Raw genomic sequence first — 17,413 nt, 5'->3', positions numbered from 1 at the left:
CCCCGGGGTCGCATGCATATTTCTGCATTACTCTTTTCTTACTTTAGACCCTCCTCGTCTGCGGGTAGAGTCCGGATAGTCTGACCTATGAGGACGAGGTGCCGGACCTGGGGTAGCCCAATCTTCTAAAAAATTATTTTATAAGCCTGTTTTTAAAATTTCAAGCATATTTGATTTGGAAGTTGTCGAGCACCATGCATTGCATTAGATACAAATTAAAAGAGTCGAAATTTTAATTGCATCAGTTTTAGCATTTCAGCACCCAACATGAGTCAAAGGGGCCAATTAGGAAAATCTCTAGATGTCGGCCCCAACTCTCCAAAAATTTAAATAAACGTCCCTACCACTCTTTCATAAAAGACCGTACACATCTCTTTTAAATCGATTAGGTGGTTAGCTGGCTCCCCAATCCAGGCCGGGGTAAGTCCAGGCATTACACTACATTAGTTAGGTTCGGACGACTGTGGTCCAGTGTCCAAATTATACTTAGGATCCGGGGCAAATTTTTGATTATAAGACCCCAATTTTCGGGAATATAATTCCAAATTTCTAATAAAATGCTCAACTCTAATTAAATCTTCATTTCAATCCTAAAACATAAATCCCAACACTTAGATTAAGTTGGGACACTTCCGGATGGTTCTTGAATCTCAAAGTGTCCCCTACGTCTCTTCCCTCGATTCTGTTAATAAATGTTCAATTTTGATCCATTCCCTCTTGATTTTCCAAAAATCCCATTCGTTTTTGATATCACTCCTAAAAAATCTAACAAAATTTCATCACTATTTTAATCGAGAGTTTTCGTACGGGACTCTGTCTCCCTACGATGTAATTAACTACGAGGGCTTGCGCTCGTAGGAGATTTGGAACCACACTCCCCTGATTTTAAGAATTGATTTTTCAAAACTCAATTGGATTTCTTTGGGAAAACTTAAAATATTAGTGATCATTATTATCATATTCAAAGAATTATCATCGAATGATATTTTCTCCCTTCGGGGAAATACATCATTCTTTGATAAGGCTTTGGATGTGAACCTAATGATCACACTTCTTGAATAATGTAGCTGGATATTCAGTTGAACATCATTTTGACCCTTCGGGGCCATATGAAGTTCTCTTTAGCATTCGGTCATAATATTCAAGATGGATTTCATAATTCTAAATCTGAACGCCGTTATGAAATTTTATTTTCATCTTTCGAGGTGATATATTCTTTTTAACCGGACAATTCGATTTTAGAATTAGAATTTATCTTTAACTCCCAAAGAAAACCAATATTTTCAAAACATGTTTTCAAAATTCCACCAACAACCATTTTTTAATAATAAAATGCTTCCCAAAGAAGAACCACGGACCTACTTCGACCCTTAGGAAGATCTTTCTCAATAGGAGAAATCTTAGGATTAGAGGGACAAAGAGGAGGATGAATAATTGAACCATAGTCCGTGTAAGGGACCTCTTTCCAATCATAAAGAACCTTTAAGATAAAAATAGTATCAACTATAGAAACATTAATTTCATCTAGAATAGGAGAATCCTTGCTAAACAAAACACAAACACGAGCAAATATAAGGCGAAATTTCTTAGTAGTAAGAGAATCAACCGCAACAGGAACACCAACTAAACTTGTAATTTTTGAAATACCCTCAAGAGTCCAACAGACAAAAGGGATCCAAATTTTTAATCAAGAGAGGAATTGAGACAAATTCCTCTTGCTTGCGATAAGAAAATGGAGACCATTTTTTTTAATAATAAAATGTTTACCAAAGAAGAATCACAAACAACCCCCCCCCCCAGACAAGATCAAAAATTTCGGACAATAAGAAGAAACATCCAATCAAAGAAAGAAGCATGACCATACCTTGAAGCTTCTAAGCTTTTAACATCACAGATCACAAATTTTCAAAGAAAAACCTCTATCCTAAAGAGTAACCAACCACAGTTAACCGCCAAGATTTTGAAGCAATCGAAAGATCATCATCCAAAAAAGGAACCAAGTTATCTTTCGGGGGAACAAAAGAAATAAAAAATCTTTATGAAAGGAACGACGAGAAGTCAGTTGCCCATTCCAATCTTGTGGATCTGAGGAAGCCGTCACGGGTGAGATACCCGTATGAGAATATACATCTACAGAGGGAAATCACAACAAGATTCATGTAAAAAAGGAGAATAAAGTTTGAGAAAGCCTGGAGAGCAGCCTCTCAATGGGATGACAAGGGAAGAACCACCAGCTTCTTATGATTCACAAGAAACCCTAGCAAAGCTCACACCGCTCTGGGTTGTTTATTTTTTGAAATACTTATATATATTTGTCTCTCATACTTTCCATCTATTGGTGCTGTGCAGTATGGCCCGACTTCATCAACCTGATAAATGTGATTCAATGTTGTCTAAATTTTTTTTTTTGGGGAAATTTGGGGCCGAAGCCCATATATTAAAAGACGAAAAAAATTACAGGTAAAAAAGGATTACGAGTAAGAAACTATCCAACATAAGCAAAAAAAAAACAAAAACTTATGTGGAACAAAAAAGCAAGAAACCCCAACTATACCACCCATTACATTTAAAATTCTATAAAAAGAGCCAAAAACAGTGGCTGGAAGCTCAAAAACGGTCAGGAGGGTAAGCAACAGTTGAACATCTTGAGAGAAATACTTAAAACATGCGATGAGCATCTGCACCAAACGACCAAGGGCCTACACCAAAGGAAAATTGAACCCAAAAAGAACTCCCATGCCCAAAAGCACCTGGACTCAGGCTAATAAGAAAAGAATTACAGATCTTACACAACCCTAGTTGCCCATGCAGTATAGGCCATCCAAGGGTATGTGAGGGGAGTTTCATCATTGTCCAGGAGGGCATATCTGCATATACACTAGGCAACATCAGCAAGATAACCCAGCTTACAGTATGTTCAAAAAATCCTTTGCATTTCTCCATTTCGAAATCTTCTCAAACATAGCTCTCTTGATACATAATAGTAAAGAAGTATGGCATTTAAATTGATTCCCAAATATTCTATTATTCCTGTCTTTCCAAACAAAGTAAATTATAGAAGAGACAGCCAGTTTATAAAATTTTAAAATCTCCGAGTTGTCATTATACTTCCCACTAATCCAGTCATACACCTGAAATATGTTCGGCCTTAGCAGAAAATTACTCATCCCGTGAAGTAGGCCAGTAAGAATAGAGAATGAGTAGTGGCATTCAAAGAATAGGTGATAAACTGTTTCATCAAAATTATGACATAGATTGCATAAAGACGGGACCAAAATATGCCTAATACGAAGCGCATCAGCAGTTTTAAGTCCCCCAACATTAGCCAGCCAAGCAAACACAGAGAATTTTAAGGCGTTTCTTTTATGCCATACCATATTGGATCAGCTACAATCCATCATATCCGAGTGAAATTCCACCATATAACTTTTAAAATTACTTTTCACCTTGTCATACCATAGCAGACACGGCCCCTCACCCTCACTGACATTAATACCCGAGAAAACAGCTCTTAAGCTGGAAGAGAAAGAATCAGGTAACATCCACCCAGCATCAGAAATAAAGTTGGATATTGCAATTTCAGGAATATTAGACAAATAATCAATGCCAAAGAGATCACTAAAGTTGTTGTCACCAATCCAGTGATCCCATTTCAGAGAAATAGGGGCGCCTTTGACAATTTTAAATTTGAAACAGTGTTTAGCAGCATTAGCCATATAGCAGATTGATTTCCAGAACCTGGAAGCAGCAGCCGGAGGAGGCCTCCAAGGGAATTTATATCTACTAAACACCCAGGAAGATAAAGGAGAAGGGCTATTATACAACCTCAAAATCACAGAGCAATTGAATGAAAATTGCAAAGCCGGGATAAAAGAAATACCCAAACCGCCTTTAGAATAAGGAAGACATACTTTATCCAAAGCAATCATATGAAACTTCTTAGCTGAATTAACATCCCCAAAAAACAAAAATCTAGAACTAGATTTCTTAAAAAACTTGTGTACAGCTTTGGGCAAGATGGCCCCCCGCTAATCCAATAAGCTATAGTATTTTGAATTGTGAATTTCAGATATTGTAGTCTTCTTGCCAGAGAAAGAAGAGTTGCCTTCCACCCAGTGAACTTCTTGTTAATACTATCCATTAATGGCATATAATCCTCGATTTCAAGCCTATAGAAAGATAGGGGAATACCCAGGTAAGAGATCTTGCTAGTGATGTTATGTATAGAGAGAGCATTACATATGACAATCTGATTATGCACATGCTTAGGGAACATGATGGCGCTCTTGTCATAATAAAAATGAAGACCTGTCAAACCAGCAACTAATTAAGAATAGAAACCAGCTTGCCGCAGTTCTCAAGAGAGGCTTCCCCAAAAATGAGAACATCGTCAGCATAGAGCAAATGTGAAATAGCGTAACCATTAATAGAAATCCCCTTGAATCCCCTAACTTCTAAGAGGTTGGAAAAGGCATCCATTACAATACAAAAGAGATAAGGACTCATAGGACAGCCCTGCTTAAGCCCAACAGAAGATGGAAAGTATCACTCAAGAGCACCATTAAGAATGACAGAAAAATTGACATAAAAAATACAGGCTTTGATCCAGTTAACAAAACGACTAGGGAATTCTTTCTGAATAAGTATTGCAATGAGAAATTCCCTAGAAACAGAATCAAACGCTTTCTTATATCTAATTTAGCACAAAAATATTTCTCTTAGCCTCTTTTCCCCACATGAAACAAAATATCAGAGGCTAGCAAGATGTTGTTAGTAGAAACTCTAGACTTGAGAAATCCAGCTTGGTTGTCTTTAACAATAGTGCTCATGATCGGCTTAAGCCTCATTGCAATAATTTTTGAAATAATTTTATACAACACATTACAAAGCACAATAGGTCTTTAATCAGAAATGTTGGCAGCATTAAAGTGTTTAGGAATAATGGCTAGAGCGGTTGCTTTCACACCATTGGGCATATACCACTTAGCAAAGAAGGAATGAACAGCTCTACATACAGCCGGCCTGATGATATGCGAGCTAGTCTTATAGAAGTGGAAGTTGTAACGATCAGGCCCGGGAGCAGAGCTAGATGAACCCATAAAAACTGCAGCCTTGATTTCATCATCTAACACAGGGGAACTCATAGAATGTTGGTAGCAATACGGGACAGCAACTCCAATAGGAAGATCCTCCACTCCCAGCAGAAGAGAGGTAGGAGGATTATATAAATTTTGAAAGTATTGAGTGATAGAAGAAATCACGTTAGTTCTATTGGAGGAAGGGTCAGAATTGAGAAGGTTAATGATAGACTTCCTACTCCCCATACGGCTCCTGATCTTAGCATACAGGAACTTTATATCATCTTCTCCAAATTTCAGCCAATTAACCTTGGCCCGTTGTATGATCCATGAGGCATAAAGATTGTTGAAGTTAGACAACGTGTTGTTATAGGATTTATAAGCATTATTAAGCTCAGCATTATTGTGATCTAAAAGTCATTGCTCCAAAAGCGACCTTTGATTATTATTAAGATAATCAATGTGCCTAGTAACACTGCTGGAGGAAGACCAAGACTCCATTTTGATATCATTTTTTAATTTCCTGAGAGAGAGGCAAAGATGTGAAATCAGATTCCCAGTGCAAGGCCTAGAAAACACCTCTAATAACAAAGTCCAGTACTTGTCCGCCTTAGTCTAATAGTATTTGAAGAGATAGCGGTGGAAAGCCTTGTTAGAGCTCCAAGAATGCAAAATAACAGGGCAGTGATCAGAACAGGATGGATTTTGTATGGAGCAGAAAGATTCTGAGTATTTCTTCAGCCAACTATTATTAACAAGCACTCTATCCAGTTTGATGTGGATGAGATTGTCAACACGTTGATTAAACCAAGTGAAATTGCAGCCAACAGAGTGAAGATCCACCAGCCCATTGAGAAAAATACAATCGTTAAAATCTTTGAGGGAAGAATGAGAAAGAGGAGATCCACCAAGCTTTTCGGTTGCAAATCTGCAACAATTGAAATCTCTGATAATAGCCCAAGGAACATTGCACACAGGTGTAGCAAGAGTAAGATCATTCCACAGAGTTTTACGTTCTGTCGTGCTATTAGACGCATGAACAACAGAGAGCTGAAAAAGAGATTGATTAAACACAGAGATCATGCCAGAGATCATTTGAGAAGTAGTGACAGCAGGAGTGAAAGAGAGTTTAGAAGAATTCCACTTCATCCAGATTCTCCCGGATACAGAGAAAGTAAAATTGTTGCAGCTAGCCTCATTCAAAAAGAGATTATGAGAATATACAAAAAAACGGGTCATCAATAGATTGGATATGAATCCTGTTCTTCAATATACAAACTAAATCAAGTTTAAAAGACTCACTAAGACGCTTAAAGAAGAGAACTTTGTCCGGACGGTTGAACCCCAGAACATTCCACGCAGCTATGGGTGGAAAAGACATCAAGAATTATGCTTAGATTTGGGCTTTTTCCCTTGCTCCCCTTAGCAGGTTTCTTTACTGTTGTCGATTCTTGTTTTTTACTCTGCTTATTTAACAATGTAGTGTCTTATCTACAAACCCATCTGCCTTCCAAAATTTACCTCGGAACTTAGTCTGTTAAAACTCCCTCGCCGAATAAGAAAGGCGGGCGGAGGCCGGGGCCGAATTTTCGGAGCCCTACAAACAATTTCGTAATTTTCTCCTTCCCAACATCTTCAACAGATAGAGCATCACTCTCTAAATTTTCAGTCGAAATAGAAGCAGGGTCTCTGACATCCCCCACATCGTTTAAAAGGTCAAACTTATTGGGAGAGACAAAAACCTTCCCGACATATGTGGATTGAGATTGAAGGTTAGTTGATGAGGAGGACGCATCATCATTAGGGGAGTTTAGATTAGGAATGTCCAAACTAAAAGGATCCCCAATAAGAGGGATGTCCATATTAGGCGGCTCTGAAACAATATCTTCAGTTCTAGATTTCAAAATACTAGGAGGAGGAGAATGTGGCTGATATTGTAGAGGATGTCCTATGACCAAGGAAGGTGAGTCTTGAGAATTATGAGTGTTTTGAGGATTTATAGGCTCATGATTACTGATTTTAGAGACCGGAATCTTAGCCACATTATCTGGAATGGCGTTAGGCCGGAAACGAGGCCTCCTGCTAGTGCTCCTTCCCCTGTTATTATGCATTTCCTTACTAATATCTTTTCCTAGATCATTGGGTTCATTCTCTGGATTTTTCGAGCAAGAAGAAGAATAATGCATTAAAGACTTACAGTGCTGACAGGGAAAAGGGCGCCATTCATATTGCACTCTCAAACTAACCACTTCCCCATCTAAAGATACCTGAACCACCTCCGGATATGTAGCCTTGCAGTCGACCAGAACACATATCCTGGCGAAGGTAAGTCTAGTTTTCTGCTCCGTCAAGCTATCAGCAGCAACCGGTACTCCGATTTTACTAGCAATCCTCGATATCCCCTCTGAGTTCCAGCAAGCAAGAGGAAGATCATGAATCTTCACCCAAATTGGCACGGTCGCAAAGTCTTCCCTTTTGGGAATGAATTTCGGATGTCGTTTTTGGAGAACGAAGGGCTTCCCCAAAATGAACCAGACACCTCTCGTCCATACCAAGTCGAAATCTTTGGCACAAGAGAATCGGAATAGAAAAAATCCGTCGTTTAGATGTAAGAGTTGAACAGAACCTTCCAAGTTCCAAGTTTTTTTAACAGCAGTTAGCAACGCTTCATAGTAGGGGCGCCTCCCTATCGAATATCCAACCAGACATAGCTTCAAGTCCTCCCCTCTGTTGGATAACTTCTCCCCAGAGAAAGGGATGATATCCAGTTCCGAGGGAAAGTGAGAAAACTTTAATAGATTTGCAGAAGTATTTGATGGCTCAAAAACTTTATTCCAGCTCTTGGAAATCACACGAACCTGACCTCCAGGAGATGTAACAAGCGGCGGGAAATCATAGGAGGGAAGAGAACCATCCATGTTAGGTGAGGGGGAGGAAGTTCCCTCCGGCATCGCCGGAGGGAGGGAGGAGAAAGTGAAGACAGGAGGGGTCGAGGGCGGGAGGAGAAAACCCTAGCCGCTAGAGAGTACTCAGCATGTTGTCTAAATTTAAAAGGAACTTTTTAATGAAGACAACCGAATAACTTGAAGGTGTTTCTTGATGCCCACTTATGTGATTGTTGGTAGAATGTACATTCTAACATTCGAGACCAATCGAGGGTGTGCTGGAATAATGACCACGATTCTGCTTCGAACACCAGAGGTTTGATCGGTGGATCGGTGCTCTCGCACAAGTGCCTGCTTATTCTCATCAAGAATCGTGCAGACCCTGCGACTAATTTGCTATTTTGCCAATTACTTCCTAATGGCCACTGCAGGTGGGTTTCTTCTTTTTACCCCGTGCCTTCCCTCTGTTGCGTATTCTTCACGGCACACTAGGTCACCGTCGCTTCTCTTATTCTCCTCACCTTTCTCAAAGAATAAGATTGGCACAAGAGGCACTTACAGTTCAAGCTTCTCTTCTTTTCGCCCCATGGGTTCTTCTACATCCTCACAGAAGCCAGAGCAATCTCAAGGTCAGTGACTTTAAACAAGTCTGGCTAAAGAACTTCCTTTCTTTTGCTCCTTGAACACAATAAAAATCATTATTATATGTACTCTTGCTGCTGCATGAAATTAACTGTTGTTGATATATCCTGGCTGACCTCGTTGAGTTAAATTCGAAGAATTTCCATCTTTTAGCAAGATTCTAATAAATTCTGCAGTATAAAGGGATTTCCTTTTATTTTTTTACCTTTGCAAAATTAAGGCTCTGTTTGGTTTGAGGGAAATAGAGGTAGTATGCATGCATTTTGCTTCAAAAGTTTATCTCAAGTGCTTTTGTTTTTAACGCAATTGAAAGGTAATCCTATATTTATAGGAAATGTGAATAAATGCTATGAAAATTTCCTGCCCAACCCTAGTAAACGAACATGAAGAAAAAAAAAATTATGAGGACATCATGGTGGTTCACATATCATATCATTACAAGAAGTACAAAAAAAAAAAAGCTTCATTTTTCATCATTAAGCTAGTAATAAGAAAACATGTTTTGCAACAAATAAAAGGGTGAAAATAAATTCCATTTAAATTTCTTTACTATTTCCATTTCATTTTCTTTACACTGTCTGCCTTTCAATTACTCCAAACATAGGGCTTAAAGGTCTTTTTTTATGAAATTTGAGGCAATGCAAATTCATTTTATTTCACTTTTCATTTTTGGTGTTTTATTTCAATGTAATAAACAGAGAATTGAAAATTTTTAGGATATGTGAATACATATGTTTTTTATAAATAATTCCATGCCCAACAGTGGGAAAAAGTAATCTTGTCATTCCTGTGACTTTTAATACTCACAAGAAGTAAAATATCATGGCCATACCGGGAAGCTTGGAATACTACGATAGGAATAGACTTTAAATGAAATTTAAATACTTCTACTTTTTTTTTTCAATGCAATTTATTATATGAAAAATAATACATATCATCTTAAAATCCATCAATGGAAAGAATACTGTTATCATTAGTTTAGAAAAAAATTTGTGTTTTAAAAATTATTATGCTTCTATTTTCATTATATATGAAGTTGATTACCATCATATTTTTTACTTAAATTTGAAAAGAATTTAATTCTATCATCCAAATATGAAAAGAAATATTTTTTTCTTTTCTTGAAAGATTGTGCCATCATCATCTTCAATTAAGGGTGATGTAATTAATAAAAATATTGATCATTATAAAAGATATTATTGAGATTTTTTTTAAGGGAAAACTCACAGAGCGGCCTATGCGTTAATAATAGAAAAAAAATATAGTCCTTAAAGGGCCCTCAAGCTCGCTAATGCTCAGAAGGGCTACAAAAAGAAAGCAAAAAAGTCCTAAGAGCTCGAGGTTCCTACTGAGCAAAAAGACATATAAGCCTAGGTACAATCTATGGTGCACAAGAAAGAGCACCCAAAAAGAAGGAAAGTACCAAAAAATCTGCTTCACATCCAAAATAGCATCACCACAAATACCTACACTAATAAAATTCTGCAAAAAAGGGTGAGGACCAAAATAGAAGAAGCACAAATAATCACAAATGGTAGCATGTTGGTAGATCCAGCAAATATTCATAATACATATAAAAAGGAAGCAACAATAGGCAATAACAAGAACCAAAATAGTATCAACTAGTTCACCAGAAAGGACATCAACAACCTCATAATCCAGCTTAGCAAAGTCATAAAGAGAGTAAAAGAAACCCAATACATGTTCTCCTCCATCTTAGCAAAGATAGCCCTACCAACATAAAACCAACAGTAGCAACAATAGAACTAAAGCAGTCGAGCGGTAGAAAGAAGAGGAAGAAAACCCAACAAGGTAAAGTAATTAGAAATACAATAGTGAGAAAACAAATATTCCTCCTGGTAGCCCAGGATAGAGGCACCCTACAGAGTAAACCCAAGAAAAATAAACCAGCTGGGAACAAACACCAGCGACATTCCAAAGTAAAACCACCTCAGGAAGCCAAAGGTCAAAATACAATACACCTTACCAACACCCAGAAGCCAAGCCGAGCAACGCCAAGCAAAAATCGCCAGCATAGCCCCAAAATTGCCCTGCCATAGAGAATAGAAAAACAACCCACAAAAAGCCTTACCAACCTCCAGCAGACCAACCAAGAAGATCCAAGGAAAAGCCTCCATGCTTAATCCCTAGGAAATAAACATAGCCCCAAAAGCATTAAGGAAAAGACTACAGATAAACGAGCCCCAAAGCCCAACGCCCCATAGATACCAGGAAACACCCAGCCACCAAGCCGCAGAATCACCCCAAAAATGCAAACACCAACTAGCCATAAAAGAGCAGAAATGGAAATTAAATATGTCACCCAAACAACCACAAAAAGCCTCAGCCAGATCAAGGCAATAGCAAGTTGATCCAAGAAACCAAACAACAAGCACGACCACCCAAAAAAATAAAAAACAATAGACAAGGCAACAAAAACAGAGAAGTTGGCAGAAACCCAACCTGACAACCAGCAAGAAGCCAAGCAGTATCATTAAAATTTAATATAAGGTAAACTAATTTTATCCAAACTTAAAAGGCCTTTCAAAGGAGAAGGAAGGTTAGAAGCTGAAAATCAGCCATATAATCCAAGCCACATCCCAACCTGGCAATCTAATTAGCACAAGCATTATCATCATTTAAGACAATGGAAAAAATGCAGTTCACAAGGCTCAATAAATTCTTAATATCTCTCATCATATAAAATATGGCAGAAGAACAAACAGTATCATCCACAATGTTAAAAGATTGTAAGCAATAATTAGAACCAACCTCAATAACAATATTAGTAAGTTCAATAGAACAACAATGTTTGAAGCCATGGAGAATAATAGTAGTAGCAAAGTTAACACCACCATTAAGTAAAGGACCAACAAAACCCAAAATAAAATTACCAAGAGAATCTTTGTTGACACCACTACAACCCACATTAGAATCCATGATATCACCATCTACATTCAGCTTATAAGAGTTAATAGGGGGCTTAGTCCAATAAATAAACCTAGGTTCTTTAGGAAGATTATCCACCTACAACTTAAGACCTAAATCAGCCGCAATCAAAAAATAATTTTTAAAGTTCCTGACAGAAGCAACTTGGTAGAATAAAGAGCCACGACCTTATCTTTCACATTTTGGATAATTCTATGATGGTTCATAACCACACTATTGAAACGAGAATTATTCCTATCCAACCATAAATACCATAAGATAAGGAAAGGAATGACATTTCTGATATGGCCTTTGGACTTCATAAACCAACAATTAATCATAGCTTAATAGATAATTTGGCACTTAAACAATTTAAATGGAAAATGTTATCAAAATAAGACAAAGTTTTGACAGCTAAAGGACCAGAGAGAAAAACATGATGCATATTATCCATATGATAACAACATTGGAACTTAAACAGAAGGATAAAGCCTCTTTTAATTAAATTATCATTCATAGAAATGAACTTACGCAAGATTCTCCAAACAAACACAGTAATTGTGGTAGGAATACTTTTATGCCAAATCATATATAAAATATTGAAAACCTCATGCTTGGATCTAAAGGAATGCCAAGCATCCTTTAATCTAAAGCTACCATCTTTAGTCAAAACACTGTAGAACATCATTAGAATTAGTATTAAGAGGAAGATTCAAAATTTGCTGAATAATAGAATAAAAAAGAATACTAGAAAGTTTCTCATAATCCCAACAATTATCAGTAAAGAAATAATTCACCTTCAAAGTCGCATTGGAAGAGATATTAGTAATAGAGTCAATTGATTGACCCTCCAACCAATGATCTTGCCAAAAGAAAACATTATCACCACCAAGGCCCCAATAGATAAATGGTTCAACAACCCATTAACCTTTGCAAAGACGCTCCCACACTTTAGAGTCACCTTTGCTAAACCAGCACATAGTAAGATGTTTACCCCAACAATATTTGACAACCATAAAATTAGTCCAAAGGCTCATATTACCACAAAAGTTATGCCATAACTTGAAAGAAAAAGAATAGGCCAAATCCATAGTCTTACACCCCAAAGCCCCTTCATCCAGGGCACCACAACATTTGTCCTAAGAGGACAAGTTGATTTTAGAAGTGCTACTAGCCCCTTTCCAAAAATAAAATATTGAAAATCCTGTCAATCCTGTTACAAACCGCCTGAGTAGGAAGCAAAGTTTGAAAAATATAAACTGGCAAGGAACAAAGAACACTTTTAAAGATAATTAACCGATCTCCAAAACTCAAAAAATTAGAATCCCAAGACAAAACGATAAAGTCATCAGCAAAACATAATTGAGAGATAGGAAAACCACCCAAGGTTCTAAAATAGAGGTTAGGATAATTCTTAAAAAGATTGGCAAGACCTCTATAAAGATACTCAGCAACAATAATGAAGAGGGCAGGAGAAATAGGATCACCTTGTCTCAGCCCATGAGAAGCTTTAAAAAAAATCATTGCTCTTATTAACAATGATAAAAAATAGGGACCTTCAATGCAATGTTTAATAATATTGATAAAATTCAAACCAAAGCCAAACAACTCTATAATAATATAAAGAAAATTCCAATCAATGTTATCATAAGCCTTGACAAAATCAAATTTCAGAATCATATTATCACCTTTAACCTTGATATTCAGATTTTGACAAAATTCTTGAGCTAACAGGATATTATCAGCAATAGCATGCCCTTTCACAAAACCCATTTGAAAAGGAGAGATAATTTTAGGCAATAACACTGTTAAATGATTCATCAAAATTTAGTAAGCAGTTTATAAAAAAAGATGCACTAACTAATATGTCTAAAATAATTCCAATTACTAATAGAGTTATTCTTCGGGATAAGCACAATAGAAATAGAAGTAAAAAAACTTAGGAATATAATTACCAGCAAAGAAATTAATAATAGCAAAAAAGAGATCATTACTAATAATCAATGTTTAAAATTGCGTATTCGAGTATTGAGGCGTTTTTCATTCGTGAGGCGAGGCGTAAGCCTTAAGACGTTTTGAGGCGTAAGTCTCAAAATCAAAAGATTGCGTAAACATAAAATGATAAATTTTTTATATACTAATGAGTGAATAATATAAAACATAAAAAAGCATAAGATATGAAGTGAAATCAAAATATCCCAATAATAAGACAATATGAAATATAGTTCAACTCAAAATTCTATCTTTCCCAAATCCCAGTATTCTTTTCATTAACATATAATTCCAATTTCCGAAATCAAATAGCAATGACGTATCACATAAGAACTCATAAGTCATCAACACTGTCATCACTAAGGGGTTCTTCATTTGAATCATCATTATGATGAACTGTTCTCTCCCCTTACTCCTCTCATATAGAGTCCAATGTCGGGCATTTACTTCAAGATTTATGTAAGTTTTAATATATATAGCGTGAGGTGAGGCGGGCCTCAACCAAGTTGAGGCGCAAGCCTCATAAAAAAACTAGAGGCGTAAGCATCGAGGTATTTTTTACTGGAATTGCGCAAAGGCGGGCCTCATATTGTGCAATTTTAAACCATGCTAATAATATACCAAGTTTTCTGAAAAAACTTCGTCATGAAACCATCCAGTTCGGCAACCGAATCATCGTTCATACCAAAAACAATCTCTTTAACCTCCTTAAAAGAAGGAGATTAAAAAAGAAAAACATTATCATCATTAGAAATAAGGTTAGGGATGATAGAAGGATTGCCAAGAATAATAAGACTAAAAGCTTTATTAAGATAATTTTTGAAATGCTGGATAGCTAAATTAGCTATTTCAACACCATCCTCAATAACAGAGCCATCAACATGATTAATTTTATGAATACAATTAGTAGCATGTTTCCTCTTAACCAAAGCATGAAAATATTTAGTATTGTTATCACATTCAACCAGATGTTTAGCAGTAACTTTTTGTTTCCAAAAAATTTTCACATGAACTTATAATTTATAAAGGCAATCTTTAGCCTCTCTCAATAAACTAAAATTTTCATCAGAATTAATCAATTGACACTAAGTTGCACAAGTATTAACATTATCTTTAGCAATTAAAATGTTGGAGAAAAGATTCTTAAAGACATTAGGATTCCACCATTTTAAAACTTGCTTAAGCCTTTTCAGCTTAAACCAAAATTTTCTCATGCCAAAAATAGAGTTATTCGAATGTAAAGGAGCGTGCCAATTTTCCTGAATCAAGTTCATAAAAGAATCATGAAGCAACCACATGTTTTGAAACTTAAATTGGGAGGGAAAGTCGATAGATCTAGTCTTAATTCTAATAAGCAGGGGAGAATGATCAGAGAGGGTCTTGCTAAGATGCTCAATAGTAGTAGACTCAAAGGAACTAACCCAACAATCGTTAAATAACACCCGATCCAACCTTTGTCATAAATGCCCATGATTTCAAGTGAATTTATTACCCAGTTAAACCAAAATAAATCAATTTACAATCCATAATCATACTATTAAAATTCTCCATAGATTGATAGATAGGGAGATATCCCCCTATGCGCTCCCGAAGGGTTAGAGATAGTATTAAAATTTCCTCCAACAATCCATGGTAAGTTACAAATACTATGAAAGTGAATGATTTGATCCCATAACAATTTTTTAGTATAACGAGAAGAAGCAGCATAAACAAAATAAGCACAATATTGAAAATTAAGACTTTCAATATTACAGTGCATAACTTGAGTAAAGTCACCAATAATATCTATCCGAGCATAATCCTTCCAAAAAACTCAAATTTTATTTTCCACATTCAAAATATCATATTTAAATCCCATAAATTTAGCTGTATCAAGTAACTTATCAGAGGAAATAAGAGGCTCAAGCAAAACATGAATAGAAACATTATAAATACGGCATAAGTTTTTAACTCTTTATTTAGAAGAAGGACACCCAATGCTCATAACATTCCAAATAATAGCATTAAACATTAAAAACATGAGATTAATGAGACGTATGCGAAAAGGTGTTTCGAGGAGGTTGTAAAATGAAGTTCCTTTGCTTCTTACCTCTCCTACTATGAACCTTGGAAAAACTATTATCATTATCATTTCTAGCAAAACATTTAGCCATCATATCCATATCCTCCATGTCAGTAAAACACCACTATGATATTGATAATTCAAAGGAGACTTACTGTCATTAATCATACTTGACTGACCCCTTTTGAGAGGCATTTCACCTTCATCACAGAAAACACCATCTTCCACAATGATTTTATTGCTCAATTTATTACCATCATTATTCGTCACCACACCAGTTTGGTTAATCTCTTGGACATTCACAGCTGCTTGAGAAAGCTCCTCATTAACACAATTATTTTTTAACTTCCCAACCTCCATATGAGGACTATCAGAGGATGAAACATTATTTAGATTGATAGCAATGCTTTGTTCATTCACATTTTGACAACCAACAGCTAAAGAAGAGATAGAGTTAAGATTAACTTCCTGAGCATGAATCAAATCATGACCATTAGGAGGGTTCAGCTCAACATGAGCAGAATCCAGAATTAAGGATTCATCAATGTTATCTTGCACTGAGGATCATTACCCACATTTCCATTAGGATTAGGAGTCACAATATCAAGGTCCACTGAAGGTAATTCACTTCTATGTGTCTGTTTAGAAGATTTCTTCTCCTTTCAAAGATGCGGGTGTAACCAATAACACATTTAATCCATGGCCATGCATCTTACAATGAGAGTAAAAAATAGGTAAGTTTTCAAATTCAGCTTTTTGGAAATAATCATTCAGTTCCGAACCAATCCAAATCTCATTATGGTGTTTCTTCGATATATCCAATTCAACTAAAACATGGGCTACAAATGTCTGTGAGATTGACGCTGTAGCTTGGTCAGTTTGCAAAGGCCTACCAAATATGGATGCCAAACTAAATAATATTTGAGAATTAAAAAATGCAATTAGAGGTTCGGGAAAGAGATCCACACAGGGGCTATGGGAGATTCCTCATGCACATTGAAATCATGTGTCCATTTGAACAATCTCATTTGACAACCTTGAATGTAATAGGACCTCCTAGAAAAAATACGACTATAGTCCAGATCATTGATCAATTGAATCACGATATGCCTAGAATCCAACAAACCAACTTGAAACGAACCGGACAATTTCATATTCTCAAAAAACTTACGAATGACATCCAAGTTTGGCCGCTTAAGAAGGAACTTGTCAACCAGCGTAAGAGCAAAAGGACCAGCCAGCATTGAAACCACAGAGTCATCAAAGTCGAACAGGCTTTAAAAGAAGTATGAACGAACTTAAATTTTGCGGAAGTAGAAGAAGAGCCAGCCAAAACCTCCTTAAACCATCGGGACTTGCTATTTGGAAACACAGCAAGCGGAGGGTTAGATGACGACAAGTCTTCATCTCCTGAAAACCACAAAACCCAAAAACACAACAACAAAATAAAATGAAAACAAGACGAAACAGAAACCAAAGAAGAAAGTCGAGCAGAAAAACCACAAACCGTGCCAGGAATGAAGAGAAGAGAGCTCGGGAACGAAAGCCCTAGATCGCCTCAGAATCGCCAGAGGAGTAGAGAGCCGTTGCGTCTGATCCTTGTTTATGGACCTTGAGTCTATTATTGAGATTTATTTTCTTTCCAATGCTTGATGGTTGAAATTTAAGCAAGGAAGCAAGTGTGGAGTGTCTTGCCATCTCTCTCCACCCTCCATTAGGCTCAAATGTAAGGAAGTTTTGGATGCTTTATTATCAAAGATCTCTTCAATTAAGCTAAGTGGCAATCAATCACAACAACATCAAACTGTTATCCCACTACGTGGGCA

The 17,413-nt window shown here is 36.6% G+C and overlaps 2 protein-coding genes across 3 annotated transcripts in view; one reads left to right on the top strand and one right to left on the bottom strand.

The window, feature by feature from the left end:
* Positions 1 to 5,693: 5,693 nt before the first annotated feature.
* Positions 5,694 to 8,029, bottom strand: LOC110099846. Its single transcript, XM_020827139.1, has 2 exons — positions 6,684 to 8,029; positions 5,694 to 6,267 (listed from the first exon to the last, which is right to left on the bottom strand). Exons 1-2 carry the CDS (start codon positions 8,027 to 8,029, stop codon positions 5,694 to 5,696), a joined length of 1,920 nt encoding a protein of 639 aa, XP_020682798.1.
* LOC110099845 (peptide methionine sulfoxide reductase B1, chloroplastic) overlaps positions 7,986 to 17,413 on the top strand; it is a 33,086-nt gene continuing 23,658 nt past the window's right edge. Inside the window, exon 1 of one of the 2 annotated variants that reach the window (XM_020827137.2) lies at positions 7,986 to 8,592. In XM_020827137.2, coding sequence (XP_020682796.1) covers positions 8,382 to 8,592 — 211 coding nt within the window. In that variant the 5' untranslated portion in view covers positions 7,986 to 8,381. The remainder of the gene's footprint in view (positions 8,593 to 17,413) is intronic. The other variant, XM_020827138.2, reaches the window with a different exon arrangement.

The sequence above is a fragment of the Dendrobium catenatum genome, unplaced genomic scaffold, assembly GCF_001605985.2.
Source record: "Dendrobium catenatum unplaced genomic scaffold, ASM160598v2 fragScaff_scaffold_1730, whole genome shotgun sequence".
In the NCBI taxonomy this organism is placed as follows: domain Eukaryota; kingdom Viridiplantae; phylum Streptophyta; class Magnoliopsida; order Asparagales; family Orchidaceae; genus Dendrobium; species Dendrobium catenatum.
This window is presented reverse-complemented; position numbering and strand designations above follow the sequence as displayed.